Source organism: Armigeres subalbatus, chromosome 1 (genome assembly GCF_024139115.2).
Source record: "Armigeres subalbatus isolate Guangzhou_Male chromosome 1, GZ_Asu_2, whole genome shotgun sequence".
NCBI classification, from domain to species: domain Eukaryota; kingdom Metazoa; phylum Arthropoda; class Insecta; order Diptera; family Culicidae; genus Armigeres; species Armigeres subalbatus.
The window spans coordinates 131,760,699-131,778,661 of NC_085139.1; the positions used below are offsets into that span (position 1 = coordinate 131,760,699).

Below are 17,963 nucleotides of genomic sequence, written 5' to 3' on the forward strand. Positions count from 1 at the left end.
AGAAGTTACGTATTGCTTCCATGTTCTGATTGCTATCGCTTATTCAGCAAGGTAGCAGATTCATCACAACTATCAAAACTGTCGCGCGTTCAAAAACTAATTCGTCATTTTTGTGGAGTTTTCTATTCAACATGTTGCCAAAAACTCACCTCCACTTGGTCCGTCGGTTCTGGAACCACGTTTTGACCTGGCGTCGGTCATTTTCAGTCCTCGTGCCAGCGCTGCCCTCTCCGCCGATGCCAGGTACTTTTGTGTGAAATCGTTTCTCCAGCTCGGCCACCTGGATCCGGGTGAAAGAGGACGCGGCTTTTTCCGCTTCGGCGGCGTTCGATTCTGGTACGGATGGCCGATTCGGCGGGCGATGGGGAATGCTGCTGAAGTGACAACAAAAAGAGGAAAATTACAGGAGTGGTTAAGCGTACAAGCTGAGCGTTTCGTCGCCATCATAGTGTAGGGAAATTGTTAGACAATGAAGGAGCGTTCCATCTAATGGCTATGTTATTAAAATGTCATTAAAGTTGGTACTCGGAAGCGGGAGCTGCCATTCGTTTTGAAAACGGGCATAAATGTCGGATTTATCAAAGCACCATTTAATTTTTATGGACCAACATATATTTAATCGTTCAGTGCATTTCTGTTCAACGGGTCATACGTTGCCATAATATATTTTCAGGGGAGATGCCGTGACTAAAGTTTGTTCGCTCGGTTTCATTGCCTATTTGCCTTTGTGTGTCCGTCACATACCGTCGTGACATTTGTTCGTGCTAAAATACCCGCAGTAATTTATAGCCATAATATGGATATGTATGAATAATGACTGGCCGATTAGCCTCACATTATATTTCCCGTAATTGGAATCAGAGTATATAATGTTTTGATTACCTTCGTTGACCGATAATTGTGATTTATGAGCACTCAATTGAATTGGCTTGGATACATAAATCAGAGTAAAATGCAGTTGAAAAAATCAAAATCCAATGAGATATATGCTCAGTGCTCTTCGAGTGGACAAGGAAGTGTAAAATTAAAAATAAATAATAAAATAAATAAAATTCTAAACTTAATTTAATTTGTTTGAAAATGGCTTCGAAATTCATATTTTTTTTATGTTTCGACTAAAATAGGGAAACATAAAAATAAAGTCATTACGTACCTACACTTAGTGTACGAGAAAGGCCAAAAATTGTATGGGTTCTTCGAAACATTTTCCCCACTAACTTTGTATGTGCTTGTAGAGTTGGAAACAATAAATTTTACCACAGCAGTAGAACACTCAGTCTTGCTTTTTGATAGCTGGTAGACTTCACCGTAACGATTTGAATCGAAATTCATACGCGTCAGAATCAATCAGACATACAATCAATAACGAGTCTCAGGTTCTGTTCGTTTGCCACGGGCTCAATTTCCGATTCCATAGGACGATTATCGATATTATCCCACCAAATTTGATGCCCATAAACGTTTTCCCTCTTTCCGCCGTGGTCTTTCTCTCGACGTGTTTATCGATTCAACCCTTGTCTTGTTTGGAGTATCCTCGCTATCGAGCCAACCAACCAAGTCGGGCGTAGGTACATAAGGGTTCCGATTTTTGATGGATGCAGAGTTTCAAAATCTTCCGGATTCCGTTCCCCACGATGAGGAGGAAACACGTGGTATGATACTCGGTGCAAGAAAAAGGGCTTATATATCTAATACATATTTTGGAGAATGAGATCATAACCGTTAAATTTTACAACCTTATGATTCAGCAACAGCGGGTGAAGCGGTTTCCATTATGAATATTGTTATGAATAGAGGGTTTATCTTTGATACACAGAGGAAAGAGGTAAAAGGTTTCATTCAAGTACGAAAAGAAAATGTGTTGTTGCTATTTAGGTTTATCATAATGGAGCGTTATGTCAATAGTTGGGATCAACTATGTGTGCTACAAGGTATTGTGTGGTTTTAAATGTATATGCTGATTGGGTGTGGTAAAGCAAAGTAACTCACTTCGAGATTGAAAAAAGCAATTAATTGGAATTATAGTCAGTTAAACAAACTCTCGCATATATGAAGTACGTTGCACAAATAGTTTGAGCTCTCAGTAACTGCACAAAGGGTTATCAGGTGGTTAAAAATCAGGGAAAAGTCACAAAATATTAGCTCATAGATAGGAAAAATCGGCCGTTTCTATACTGCCGTTATACGTATAATTGTCCCATGTATCCTATGATAAAAAATAGAAACTTGTGACAAATTGCCCCACAAATTTTAGAATCGAATAGATCTGAAAAGTTTCCCTACATTTTTTAAATAGAACCATCGTTAAAGGTCTTCTCTTCATAGTGGCCGGCTGCTTATTTCCGCCGTCCGACGCCAATTGGCTTTCAAGATATTGAAAATTTTCGACATTCTCCACTGCTTACCCGGCTACCGTAAAATTGGAGAGTTTGCTCGTGTTGCCATACAACGATTTGGTCTTGCTGACATTGATTGTTAGACCTGCCACAGACGGGCAGAGCGTCACTTCATCAACCATATCGAGGTCGTTAAGATTCATTCATTTAATTTATTTAGCTTGCATCCAGTTTTGCACACCATCCACCGTTGCTTTGATCAGTCTGGTAAGTTTTCCAGGAAATCTGTTCTCGTCCAATTTTTTTACAGCTCTACAGCTTGAAATAAATAATCAGATGGTGCGTTGGGACCTGCTATTCACGGCATTTTTGTAGTATTTGCCGTACAGTGAAGATCTGGTCTGTTGTCGAGCGGCCGGCAAAGAAACCGAATAGAAAACTGCCCACGATTTCATCCACTATTGGTGATAGAAGACGGAAGATGCTCTGGGATATCTTTTTATGGGAGACTTTAAGGATGGTGATCGCTCTAGCTTATCGCCTTTCTTGTAAATTGGGCTAATGACCCCTTCCTTTCACTTCTTTAGTAGCTGTTCAGTTTCCCAGATTCTGACTATCGGTTTGTGCAGGTAATTGGCTCGGAAAAGCCTTTGCGGGATGCGTTATGCTTCTGATAGCACTTGCGGGTTTCTTGGGAGCGACACAGTTGTTTCACCTCCTCGCCCTCCGCTTCTTCCAGGTGGTGTATTTTCTTCTGAAAAAGTGTTTTTTTTTACAAGGAGTAATGCATTATTCACTGACCCAGCACACGCGTAGTAGTTGCCAAGCTACCAAATGGCACTGTACCGGAGTGTAGGACTCTCACCCACTAAACCCTTCTTGGGCACCAACCCTAATTTCCCTCCTGGACAGCTTTCCAGCATTACTTCTGAAGGATAGGCTGTACTTAATGTGCTCATTTACACAGGCACGCACACCATTTGAGACTTATTTGGATGCTCACTCTAACACTCCACTGCCATGCCTCAAGGAGTCAATAGCGGTAACTGCCTGGGCCAACAGATACTACGCTAAGACACTCCTACCTCATTATGTGTAGTCTATGCACAAACTTCAGCCATGCCACGGGGTGACCATAGCGGTTAGGCCGTGGTCGTGAGGAGAGGTCGTAAAGCCCTTGGAAATAGTCCCTGCTGTCCCGGAAAAGGCAGGTCTGCTGTCTGTCTCTGCTCGTATCCCGGCCTACTCCACGGGGAGGTAGAGATAGGAATTGCTGGGTAAAGGGCCATGGGCCGCGAAATGGGGTCTCTTTTATTCCTTCATTCAGGTACGCGAAGTATCAATGGAATGCATTACCAAGCTCTGTTATGCAGGACTCTAGACGTGAATGCCTCGTTCCACGCTTCGATGAGGCCTGCGTCTGCGGTCTACAGATTTTCTTGATTCAGATGATCGGAAGGTTTTTCTTAGGCATTAATTCCAAATATGGGTGTCATGGGATTCATTGACTTACTCCAGGATAATACGGAGCGTGATAATATGGTCCACCACACATGATCTTCCGATAAGGAATCCTGCATGCCTCCGAAGAGTCGTGTTTATCTTCCCCATCGGTATCCGATTTAGAACAACTTTCTGGTCCCATCTGCAACAGCGTTAGACTTCCTTTTCCGTTCTATCGCAGTCTTTACATCTCTACGCTCCTCAATTTTTTGCCGGGTTGCATAAGTACTACGCCCTGAGTGTGCAGCTCTCCCAGGTTGTTCACCCTGTTTTCGATAAAGACATGTTTGATAGTCGTTCACTGCTCTTCTACGCTGTCACCTTTCGGAACATCCGCTGTCCCAGTTCCAAGTTCTTCAACGAACGATCTTTGCACAGCTGGATCTTCTTTCCGCTGAATCCGAGCGATAAGTGGTCGGGGTTCAGCGAAACCGCACCCAGCGCCTTTTAGACTGACTTGTGTTATTTTGTTCATAGAATTTAAACGGAAACGAATTCATATCAATTCATTCATACATTTGTTGTTGAATATCCACAGATGTAGGATGGAAGGATATCCGATAAGATTTGTGATCAATTAGATTTGCTGTGCAAGAAAATGGGTAATTTTTCATTGGCGCTTAGTGTGATTTGGCAGAACCCCGACCAAGTAGTAATCGGATCCCGGTAGTTGGAAGGTGATGGTCAGACGGATTGTCCCGGACATCAAGAAGGCTCAGTCTCCTTTTTCGGCAGATGCAGATGTGGTCGATTTGATATTCCATTGATGTCCATCAAGTATCATCGTGTTAACCTTATGATATACGAATGCAAAAATGGTAACCTGGCTTAGAAACCTCGCAGTTAATAACTGTGGAAATGCTTAATGAACACTAAGCTGCGAGGCGGCTCTGTCCCAGTGTGGGGATGTAATGCCAATAAGAAGAAGAAGAAGAAAAAGAAGAAGAAGAAAAAAAGAAGAAGAAGAAGAAAAAGAAGAAGAAGATGTTTATCACTAGAGATTCCCGTTACTTTATGTCACTTTATGCGTTTATGCCTGTTCCTTGCTACTAAACAGAAAGGTGATGGGAAATGACGTTCCCTTGAATTATGGAATATAACAATACCCAATGGTAGTTTGTATTTTCCGAAATTTGGCCATCGGGCTTCACTCCGCCCAGTAATTGGAATTTACACATAAAAAAAAATAAAAGTAAACAGCGCGTAAAACTTGAGACGCAAAAATTTACGATTTTCAACGCTGAAATGGCGCCCTTCCTGCACGCAATATTGATGATTCACGTCAAATATTGTATACAATTAGGCTATATCCCGCATGGAATTACCCTCATAAAAGCTTTCCATTTATGTGCATGATTTTTAGCGTAAATTTCAGTGAAATTTTCTATCTGTGTAGGGAAGATCTTGTTCTTCTTTTTCAATGCCACTACATTTCAACTGAGACTTTTTTTGCCTCCTCAGTCATTAATTGAAAGCTTTTCTATGCCCGCTATTACATAAGTATGTATCTTGGTGGCAAGTACAATGGATACATCCAACCAGAGATTGCAACATTTTATTGCAATCTTGCATTTTGCTCGCGTACAGTTTGCCATAATTCGCAACATATGCACAGATTGCATTAAGTAAACGGCGGGCCCTTGCATTAGGTCTCCAGTCACGAGAAAATAAGAACTGGTTATGTGTTAGTGTTTACATTAAAACTTACACAACCCCATCGAGGAGTGAAATGCTGTATTCCTTGAGAACCTCAGCAACCCTACAAAAAAGATCGGTCAAAGACGGGAATTGAACCCGGACCCCGGACACTTAGCACATCTAGACTGACGCGCTAACCATCTGGACTGTTTACCAGATGAGGAGCGATGCGACCAAAGGCAATCATAAACCACGTTTCATGCAATAGGGATGTGACAAGTGGAAGGATAACAGGGATAGCAATGAGTGATACGAGTGGAATAAGCAACATGCATATTTGTGTCCTTTTCCGTTATCAAGCAAAATGGAATCGGGAAGATTGTATGGGTTAAGGTTATATTGTTATACACGATACATATACTTCTTCTAGGATGAGCCAACGAGATTCGTTTGGATGTATTGATCGAAACCAAATAAACTGACTTAATGCAATGAGCTGTATTAACAAGTATAACATTATCTGATCAATTTGAATGCGAGATTTGATACAAAATGCTTAATACAAAGAATGTCACACAAAATTGTGTTGGGTGTGGAGACCCAAATTCATACAATATTTTATGAATTGTCAATATCACATACAAGTTGTAAGCAAACTTGTTAGAAGTAGAACTATTTCAGCCTAAAATAGTGCAATTTTTCGCGAAGGGTTAACGGCTCAAACCTTGGGCCTTCATGCTACGGTTGAGCACATTTATCGTTATAAATCTTCATATATTGCATTTCCAACCAGATTTATTCCACCAGCCGGCTTGCTTACATTTGGTGTTGACGCCAAACAGCAAAAAAACGATGATGGATGTCCGCAATATATAATCTCATTCAAATCAGCGAAAGTCTCGAGCGAAATGGACAAAATGTGGACATTATTGTCCCTATCAGGTGGATGATTTTTCAGCCTACTTGGGACGAGTGATTGTTGATTTCGATACAGATGGGTTGCTGTTTATATTAAAAGCCATTTTGCTTGCGTTGAATAAAGGCAGCATGCAAACAAATGAAGAAAATCGAAACATCTTACTGTGCGAGGATTCTAATTGGTTGCATGTAACTATCGTGTGATGAGTGAGAGTGCGTTCTAGATTCACCCAATAGTACGCTTTCTAGGGTCATGCTAACGAATATACTATTATATGTTTCATTTATATTCCAAATATTTACCATATTTGCAAGTGAAGAAGTTAAGAAATATGAAAACTGTATTAAAAACTGCAATTACCAAAAAGCTACATGTTCTAGCCTTTATTTTGTGCCTTCAAACAAATTGCATATGTTTATTATTTGTTGCCGGGCAATTTTGAGATTTACTGCTAGTTGAAATCATGGCAGTTGTGTTGCTCTTGCTCTAGCGATAATTTAATTTTTTTTTTCAAAACGTAAACAATGCTGTAGGTAGGAATGATGCATAACGCACTACTGAAGAAAATCGTAGACGCCTGAAAATAAGCACACTACGATCTTCTCACTGCTTTCCGCATATACATATCTAGAAAATAGTTTTCCTCAATTTTTGGAAGAGCGCAATTAATCGTGTTTCTGCTCGTCTGTGCGCAGAAAGTTCGAGGGTGTGTTCGGTTTTGCTTTGTGTGGCAGAGAAGTAAAATAGTCAGTGCGCGACTGATCGCTCCAAAAGAAAAAAATCAAGTGTTTTATTAAGAAAATTATTTTGAGCTTTTTAGTGAAATGTCTTCACTTGTCATAAGACGAGTTTGTACAATCCCATTTAATTCCACCACTTAATTGTACCTTGACAGATACGTATTTCGACCTCAACAGTAAGGCCGTCTTCAGTGTCTCGTACTTGACTCGACTCGAGTGTTTTATTTTATTTTATGTGGGAGAGAATCATTTGCGAGATTGATCGTGGTTCTACTCCGTTTACAAAAATACCGAGTGTTTTATTTAGCTCTGTGTGGCAGATAAGTAAATCATTTAGCGCGCGTTTGATCGAGGTTCTTCTTAGTATGCAAGAAGTTCGAGTGTTTCATTCTGCTTTGTGCAGCAGAGAGGTAAATAAATCATTGTACGTTCGATCATGATTCTACTCGGTACGCAGATTGTTCGAATGTTTTAAATTGCTTGGCAGAGAAGTAAATGAATTAGTGAACGATTGATCGTGGTTCTGTTGAGTACACAAAAAGTTCAAGAGGGAGAAGATTACTAGCGTAACGTGATTTTCCAAGTTTATTTTACCTCCATGTATTGCGGGTGGGCGTGTTCTCCCACCAACTGCCTCGCTAGAGGAGTGACCTTAAGGTGGATTAGTACTCCTGTCACCTGTTTGTCCAAAAAGTTCGTGTGTTTTATTCTACTCTGTGTTGCAGAGAAGTAATTTTTTTGCGCTTTTTGTGACAAAGAAGGAAATCAATCGGTGTGCGATTGATTGTGGTTTCGGTACGCCAGAAGATCGTGCGTTTTATTCTGCGCTATAAGGCATAAAAGCAAATTATTCAGTGCGATCGGCATGCAATAAGTTTGCACGATCCGGTTTGCTATGCTTTGAAAGGTCTAAAAATAATTCGTTTTTTGTGTTGAAAAAAAGTCGCATCAAAGTCTCTGATAGTAAGAGATAGCACAAAGAGGATCTGCTTATACTGTTACTGAATTTTATCTATCGTGCTGGCAAAAAAAGCCCTTATTTTTGTTCGATCGTTAGGTGACTTCATGGAGTGTTCACTTCTTAAGCTTTTAAATTCGATAAACTAGTTACCCACAGAGTGCATAATAATAAGTTTCTTGATGCTACTTTATTGCAGGGTGTATTGAAGTTTTTTGAGTTGTTTTTAAAGCAAATCTAATAAATTTTAGTTCATGCGTTTAAATTCGCCATAATAATCATTAGCGGATAACAATTTGTTTTCTTTACAATGTTCTGAAAACTCATATGTGAATATGTACATTATGTGGAAGATATTGATTTGAAAAATGTATTGGAGGTAACTACTTCGATGGGACTCGAGCCCACGACCCTCAGTACGCTAGACTGGTGCTTTAACCAACTAAGCTACGAAGGACCTCCGTCGGCCTTCGCAACCTAGCGGCAACTGAATGCACTCGAGATTCCCGAATATAGGCAATTAACTTTGATTTAATTGTTTTCTTTGTTTCTTTTATCTCTTTTTTCCTATATTTATGTGAATTTTGATATTTGGATTGTTTACTTTGTTCGATACGTGATGGCGTAGTTTAATTTGTATTCTTAATATAATAAAAATGAGTTGGTCTGTGTTCGTATCCGAACTACTAGAAAAATGCTGGATGGAATTTATTCATCTCTTCAGCAACCCTGTTAGTTACAATCTCCGAATGCTCTATAGGTTATTCTCCTATGGAAAGATCCATTAATTACGTAACGCAAAAAATGGGCATTTTTAACCCCCTTCCCCATCTATGTCAAACTTTTTGTATGAAACATCTGAAAATTTTGTATGGATCGTAACACTTCACTCACCCCCACCCCCTCTCACCTCAAATCGTTACGTAATTTGTTACCGCTCCCTCGGGAGTGAAGCTGAGACAATCGTAAAAAATAAAATTTTAGTACGTATGGGAATCTTTGTATGAACGTTACAATGTGCTTTCTCGCCTAGTTTCTCGCCTACTATGCAGGACATCGTCTGCCGGGTCAACTACCCGAGCAGAGTCTGAAAACATAATGAGAGCATGTAGAAAACATATATTGATTTTGACGTTAAATTGAAATCATAATTTGTTTTCAAATATCAATCATCATGATTGGTTACATATTTTGATCTAATTTTGCTGTAGATTTCTAAATTGTCTGATCAGACATCAAGCTGAGTAATTATTTTGTTATCGAAACCAATATCAAAAACAGTTTCCGATTTGTTCTCATCGATAACAGAAAAAGTTTTCGATTTGATGTTACAGTATGATTTTTCTGCTATGCGTTTTGTTATTTCAACCGTTAAAACGATCAAAAAGATATCAAATTAAGTAATCATAATCGGCAATTTCCCAACATCAAAACAAATTATCGATTTGCTCTCAAGATTTGCTCCGGTAGTTTGTTTTAATAATTATTGTGTCTTGCAACAAAATGACAACTTTCGTGATCAATTTCCACGGCTCTCACGGTAGAAGCACAAGTACTAGAACGCTAGTGGCGCTGTAGTCATTTGATTTATTTTGTCAAATTATACTCCAACAAACTTCAATTGGGCATAAATTATGCATCATGTTGTAGTGCATGTTTGGTTTCATCACCAACATTGGTTTAACACTTGTAGTACCGGTACGTTGGCTGCCAAGTCAAAGTAACCTAGATGTTAGTAAAGCAAACAGGGACGACATTATTATACTTCTTATATACAATCTTATATTTTTGAATCAACTGATCTCACAGATGTATAAAATTTATTCGCAGTACAAATAAAACGTGCTACCGAAGCATTCACCGTCATAATCCACCATGTGGCGGCAGTTTTTTTTTCTGGAGTTATGTTTTACTTAGGCGACTATCTGGTGCTTATTTTTCGTTGCGACTAAAAATAAGCGGAGGAGTAGATTTTTATAAGAGCGGTACCTACAATATTCTATTTGCACGAAAACTTATGTTTGGCCAACAATTGATATGGAAAGCAGCCACAGTGCTTCATAGAGACCTGAACACCAACAGTATCTTTTAAACGGAACCAGCGTTGTGCGAGTTTTAATTGAGTTGTACATTAGCTTTCAGTTTACTCAGTTGCCACAGTGGTCCCCAACTGTTTTGAGATTCGCTCCCACGACGTTTTCAAAAAAATCCATGTAATCATTCACGCATATTCACAATGTTAGAAGCCAAGCATGGAAACAATGCTTTGATTGAATGTTCTATCGCCAAATTTAATCTGATTAGTTATAATTCTAGCTTAACTTTTCAAAAGGTCCTAAGTAACATTTTTTTTCATGAATTAATTTGAATAGCGCAATCAACAGAACAACATGAAAGCTTTTGATTGCGCTACTCAAATTAATTCATGAAAAAAATGTTACTTAGGACCTTTTGAAAAGTTAAGCGAGAATTCTACTTGTCAGATCAGTAGATTTGAGAACTATAAGGAAAGAAGATTGAAACCCTCTGAATTAGAAGGTGTTCCACTGTCGTACAACTCACTTTTATCCCATTGAGGACGGCCATATTGGGCGCTTTGGAATCGAGCATTAGCTCGTGAAGCGTTATCATCCTATAACTATAAATAATATATTTTATTTTGCAGATAAAAACCTGAAGTCAACGGTTTGCTCCACGGAGGGTGCCTCGAGCAACAGGCAAAACCGTAAACGAAGTGAATTGATTGCAGTCGTTGGTCTATATAGGCTTCGGAAAAAAGGAAATCAAACTCGCTTGTTTCACCTACCGGGCGAGCGCCACTTGGTTCGCGGTGGAATAGGATATTTTAACACGTTAAGTGTTTATAGAGTGTTCGTCGTTTTTTTTACCTTCTTGGTCTCTTGCCCGGGATGCGAAGCAAAATGCTGAATCGGAAACGTGCCACCACAGTTATTGGGCAGCAGAGAGATCGTGAAGTGGATATTCTATTATTTATAAAATTCTAAAAAGTAGGGGGCTGTACTACCACGCTTGGAACTTATCAAGAGATGTAGAAAGGTGTATGGGTATAAATGGTACAATATGATTCTTTTTCGTAAACGGAAATATTCAAATACATAGCGGTCATAGGCGAAGTCAGAAAATGTGACTACACACATTAGTTGTTAGAGAGAAAGGTTTAAATGAGTTTGAAGAACATTTTATGGAATTGTGTTTGGTTAAATAACTCGTTGATTGATTTTCTTCAGTAAACCAATTGCGAGCGTGTCCAATGCCCTCGTTCATGACGAACCCATCTCCTAGATACTCCAGGGTACTGTTGAACGTTCACGAAGATTAAGAAAACCAGTCTTTGTGGGTTCTCGACGTCAACGTGCCGCATATCGTGCCACAAAATAAATATGTGTTTATTCGCACGTTTGGATTCGATTTTTACGAGTAGGGACCAAGTAGTAAATATTGTTATCCAATCCACTTTGACCCGAGTATGCATGAATGTTACCCCAATCAGAATGATTCACGAGAAATCGAAAAATGTTGCATGTACTTATTATTTGCTCAAAAAGGGATCAATTACCAACATGACAAAACTTTAATGCTACCCAAAACAACATTACCGATTGCTATTATCATAATCGGAGTCGTGTTCGTGTTGTTATTTCTACATTAATAGCTATGCGGTATCAACGTGTCAGTCAGCCTAGCCCCGATTTTTTTGTTCTCCGCTGTATTTTAAGTTGTCGCCACCGGAATGATGCCGACAACTGACGAATACAACTGCAAAATAATTACGCTCCAGTTGCCGTCGGAATGTTGTCGCATTTATAAAGTCCATTTGCTGAGGTAGGTTTTCGTGACACCGTCTGTCACGTCATGATTGTGCTCCGGCGAGCATCCAACGGATGGCGGAAACGGAATGTGAGCTCATTTATTTTAAGCGTTTATTTATTTGAGCGTTATAGCTAGTTATTATGAAGCTTCATGGTATGCTTAATATGTTCTAGCATTAGTTTTATGTTGGTGGATAACTTTTAATGCTTAAAATGTTTTAAATCATATAACTTTAAATGTTTATTCTTCACTTTTGTAATTTTTAAGTACAATTTTCTGTTCTCCCCACTGAAATTTTGTTTGCTGAAAACTCGAAAATATGTTTCTACGACGAAATGCTGATCAGCAGTTCTTTTTTTTCTGTTGCCAAGAAATGTGGCATTTCGTCTGCTGAAACTAGGATTGAATGATCTAACTGAGATTCATGCAGCCGAGGTCAATGAATGAGACTGGGTGAGTGTGCACTTACTTCAGAAGATTGTTGTTCAATCTTACAAAAACAAATAAGCGCTTTCAAACAAACACTGATATCAAATAATTACAATTAGACCAAACGATTAAATTCAAGTGCGAAATAGCCATTTCAAAATTTATGGTCAGCCCCCCGGCGAACCAAGCTACTAGATTTCTTTTTACTAATTTATGTATTTATATGATTAAGTAAAAGTGGTCTTACCTCCGTTCGATGATAAATGACTTCCGAGTTCACCGTTAGTCATTTTGGAACAATTGTTTACGATATGAACTATGGAATGGTTCAAATGATGGATGTCTGTAAGAAATTATAAAAATGTCGTACAATTTTCTATTTGTTCAACTGTTCAACTACAAGTTCGAAAAAATATCACACATGATTATGAAAGTTTAATTACAATACGATAAATAATCAAGTTATACTGAAAGATTCCAATAAAGTGAGTACACAAGAAATAGTAGAATATGATTTTATGTGTGCTTAATTGCATATTATCCCGCAACTCGGCCGTACGAAAACCATTTTTTGTTAAATATCTTGGCTGTGCATATGCACAGCACATGTTTCGAAATGGACAAATTGATGTGGAATTTGCGAAAAGAATCCACGTGTCTTGGAGGGACTCAGAACCTCAACCTCCTACTCTCTAGATAGGCGTGATAACCCCTACACAACAAGACACGTGTAATCAAGTGTCGGTCTTCCACCGTCAATAGTCATCTGAGTACACGCGACCGCATGCGTAGGACAATCAAACTCATCAAATGCTTTAGCCAAGCAGGCCTTACGCACAGCAGCGATTAATTCGCACTCTATACAAATCAGCCCAGCCCGTTGTTGGGGACATAGAGTGTGATCCTCTCGTTTAATACACAATGTGCACTCGCTTGACTGTAGATATGAAGGCTTCTGCTTGCAGGAGCATGAAGGCTTCTACTTTTGAAGTGTTTCACATTTAGTCATTAAAAACTACGAAAAACTTGATGAAATCATGAATAAAATCAACTTCTTCTGATTCGAAATCCGCCCACCGTGGACGGATTTCGAATCAAAGGATCAAATTCCGTACAGCAATTTTTTAACTAAATTTTTAAAATGGAGCAATCTGATTGACTAAGCTACCACTGTAAATAGTTCGATACGCATCTTGAGAAGCGATGCCTTCGATTTGTATTCCGCTCATGTTATGTAATGATTCGCAATTACAAATTAAAACACAGTTACTTTTGGTGCAATTATGCTCTACCCGAAAACAAAATGGCGGCAAAAACTCCGCGTTTGGTGGGTGGCGATTTCTTTTTGATTTTTGTTGTTTTAATTTCAAAGCCTTCTTTCCATTTCTATGCCCTAAAAGCTTACTACCAAGTATCTGAACAGGATAAGATAAATTATTTCTACATTATTTACCTTTAACCCCCTTTAATTTATTGATATCTAATAAGGTGGACGGATTTCGGTGCTGTACGGATTTCGGGCCCGCACGGTAAAGCACATGTGGAGATTGGATAAATCAAGCATCCGAAAGATATTCAATTTGCAAAAAAGAGCCAACCGTGGTGGAGGTTGGTACTCGGATTCTGATGGCTTTTCCGCAAACGTGACCATTAAGTGGTCTGATTTCGGTGGACGGATTTCGGTGCTGTACGGATTTCGGTCCCGCACGGTAAAGCACATGTGGAGATCGGATAAATCAAGCATCCGAAAGATATTCAATTTGCAAAAAAGAGCCAACCGTGGTGGAGATTGGTACTCGGATTCTGATGGCTTTTCCGCAAACGTGACCATTAAGTGGTCTTGTTGTGTAGGTGTTATCACGCCTATCTAGAGAGTAGGAGGTTGAGGGTTCGAGTCCCTCCAAGACACGTGAATTCTTTTTCGCAAATTTCATATCAATTTGTCCATTTCGAAACATGTGCTGTGCATATCTAAGATATTTAAGGTCACTAGGATTTTTTGGATTTTTTTTTCCAAAAACTTGCAATCCCTGTGTGATAATGAAAGACTGTAATTGTGACAGTTAGGGGGGTTTTCTATCAAGCAATTCCAACGTCAAAACTGTGTTTTACTACTGACCAGAATTCTTCGGATGCTCTCAAGAATTCCTTAGGAATTAACTTCGGACATTTTTCGTCATAAATATTTCGTAAATATTAAATTATTCCAGGGTTATCTTAGGATTTTCTTCAATAACTCCTTCGGAATTTCCAGCAAAAAATCCAAACAGAATTCCCAAAGGAAATCCTTAAGGCATTTTCGATATTCTTAAATTTCTCCAAGAATTTCTTTGTACATTTCTCCAAGAACTCTATCTATGGATTTCCCCAAAAAATCCTATGAAAATAACTTCGGAGATATATTTAGAAATTGCTTTGGAAATTCAAAGAAGGAATTCCAAGAAAATTTTGAAAATTTATTTGGAAAATCCTTAACGAAATCTTTTAGGATTTTTTTCATAAATTCCTTTAGACTTTTCTTTGAAATTCTTTTATGAGTTCCTTTAAAATTTCATTGAAAATTTCTTCGCATATTCATATAAAAAATCCTTCGGATATTCCTTCAGGAATATCTACGGAAATTCCTTCGAAAAGTCCTTTAGGGTTCTATCTTAAATTACGTAACGCTGAAGGGGGAGGGAGGGGGTCAAGCCGAGCGTTACGATCCATACAAAAAAAAATAAACCTTCCATACAAAAAGTGTTACGTAGGGGAGGATGGGGGGCCAAAATCACCCAATTTAGCGTTAAGTAATTTTAGAAAGAACCCTTAGGACTTTGCTCGGAAATTGATTCAGGAATTCCTTAACTCCAATATGTATATATGCTTGAAAATTCCAATTGAAATTTTTTCGTGGATTCCGTTATAATTATTTAGGAAATTCATTCAACAATTCTTTCATAATTTTTTTTTCGCAAACCTATTCAGGTTGGTCTTTGGAAATTCCATCGAGAATTCATTCGGAAATTCCTCCTGAAATACATTTTGAAATTCTTCCAAGAATTTTTTCTTATATATCTTCAGAAAATCCTCCATATATTCTTTCGAGAACTCCACCAGGAATAATATATAAAAATTTTCCAGATTATCATTTGAATGCTCCTCCAAGGACTCTTTCTTAAAACCTCCCAATTTGTAAATTTCTTCAGAAATTCTTTTGGTAACATAATGTAATATTTCTCTCAAAATTCCTGTAGGGATTATCCCGGAAGTTTTGATTAAAGAATTCTCCTGAAAAATTTCTGACAGTGTCTGAAGAAAGAGTTGCTAAAACAAACCGAATGAATGGGCGAAAGATTCCTATTAGAATTTTCGAAAGAATTTCTGGGGAAAATTTCGAACGAACTTCAAAAAAATTCTTACTAGAGTTTCCGAAAGGATTTCTTGAGGCAGTACTGACAGAATTCTTAAAATATATTCCGAAGAAATTTGTAAAATAGTTCGTAAAGGAATTTTATTATAATTCAAGTTAAATCCTCTAATATATTTTCGGAATTCAAAAAAAAAAATCCTTCGGAAATTCTCCCAGTGATGTCTTTGAGAATTAATTTACAAATTCTTTTAGAAAATTACTTCGGAAATCCTTTTGTAAATTCCATTGGAAATTGCCTTAGGAATACTTGCGGAAATTGAATTATGAATTATTTTAAATATGGATTTATTTAGAAAATCTCTCGGCAATCTCTCCTGAAATTCATTAATAAATTCGAGTATTACGAATCATTTAGAAATAACTTAAAGAGTTCCTCTAAATATTCATCTGTAAATACCTTTAATAGTTCCGTTAGAAATTCTTCCGAAAATTCCTTTAGGATTGCCTTTTTTTAATTCTTTAATGGCCGATTATTATTATTATTTATTCAGACTAAGGCCAAAGTGGTATAAGAGTCTTCTCCATTCGGATCGGTCCATGGCTACAAGTCGCCAACCACGCAGTCTACGGAGGGTCCGCAAGTCATCTTCCACCTGATCGATCCACCTTGCCCGCTGCGCACCTCGCCTTCTTGTTCCCGTCGGATCGTTGTCGAGAACCATTTTCACCGGGTTACTGTTCGACATTCTGGCTACGTGCCCGGCCCATCGCATTCGTCCGATTTTCGCGGTGTGAACGATGGATGGTTCTCCCAACAGCTGATGCAATTCGTGGTTCATTCGCCTCCTCCACGTACCGTCCGCCATCTGCACCCCACCATAGATGGTACGCAGCACTTTCCTTTCGAAAACTCCCAGTGCGCGTTGGTCCTCCACGAGCATCGTCCAGGTCTCGTGTCCGTAGAGGACTACCGGTCTAATGAGCGTTTTGTAGATTGTCAGTTTGGTACGGCGGCGAACTCTATTCGATCGGAGCGTCTTGCGGAGTCCAAAGTACGTACGATTTCCAGCCACTATGCGTCTCCGAATTTCTCTGCTGGTGTCATTTCGGCAGTCACCAGTGAGCCCAAGTTCACAAATTCTTCTACCACCTCGATTTCGTCACCACCGATGCAAACTCGCGGTGGGTGGCTCACATTGTCTTCTCTTGAACGTCTTCCTATCATGTACTTCGTCTTCGACGTGTTGATGACTAGACCGATCCGCTTAGCTTCCCTCTTCAGTCTGATGTAGGCTTCCTCCATCTTCTCAAAGTTACGTGCCATAATATCTATGTCGTCGGCGAAGCCAAATAGCTGGACGGACTTATTGAAAATTGTACCACTCGTGTTAATCCCTGCTCTTCGTATTACCCCTTCCAAAGCGATGTTGAATAGCAGACAAGAAAGACCATCACCTTGCTGTAACCCTCTGCGGGTTTCGAAGGGACTAGAGAATGCCCCTGAAACTCGAACTACGCACATCACCCGATCCATCGTCGCTTTGATCAACCGTGTCAGTTTATCCGGAAAACCGTGTTAATGGCCGATACAAATATTAAATTTATTTTATGTCCGACGGCCCTCGGAAAACACGAGGGGGGGAATAAAAAAAACATGGTAACGAAAAAAAAGTCTAAAATGGTAATAATTGCCTGAAAAATTTTGAATTTTAATGGAAAATGATAGCAAAGAATGTTTAGAGAAATCAAAGAAATGAATATTTGTAATATTTTCATGCACTAATGAACTTAGCACAAACTTTATATTATTTAAAAAATACTGGAACTTATTTCCGTAGAAATTTTAGTTTTTCTTTTTGGGAAAGTTTTTGCTGATGGACTCTAAACTGTTGAATCCATAACACCAACATTTTTAAAGTACGGCTAGAATTATAAGCTTTTGTTTAAGTTAAGTATGAAGCTCAAATTGGTTGTACTGGGGCAATGATCAGGTGTACTTTTGAAATCAGAGATGTGTTGTCTGAACATGGATGTTGTATGAAGGTTCGGAATTGCAGACTTCCCGGACTATACGGAATTGATAGGTGAAATTTGAAGTAGAATCGGTGAAGCACGTCATATCATGCTCACGTTCCTAAAATTATTGAAATGCCATGCTACTTGTTAGCGGCATAGATACGGCCTCGGATAAACCCGTAGAGAGAATGCAATGGACGTTGAACTTACTCATTCAAGAATTATGCGTGGATCAGCTACA

The 17,963-nt window shown here is 38.8% G+C and overlaps 1 protein-coding gene across 4 annotated transcripts in view; it reads right to left on the reverse strand.

The window, feature by feature from the left end:
- LOC134205133 (T-cell leukemia homeobox protein 3) overlaps positions 1 to 17,963 on the reverse strand; it is a 348,199-nt gene that overhangs the window by 177,064 nt on the left and 153,172 nt on the right. For 2 of the 4 annotated variants that reach the window (XM_062680085.1, XM_062680082.1), the window contains exon 3: positions 12,602 to 12,697. The exons of the other annotated variants lie outside the window; for them this stretch is intronic. In XM_062680085.1, coding sequence (XP_062536069.1) covers positions 12,602 to 12,697 — 96 coding nt within the window. The remainder of the gene's footprint in view (positions 1 to 12,601; positions 12,698 to 17,963) is intronic. 4 annotated transcript variants of the gene reach the window in all.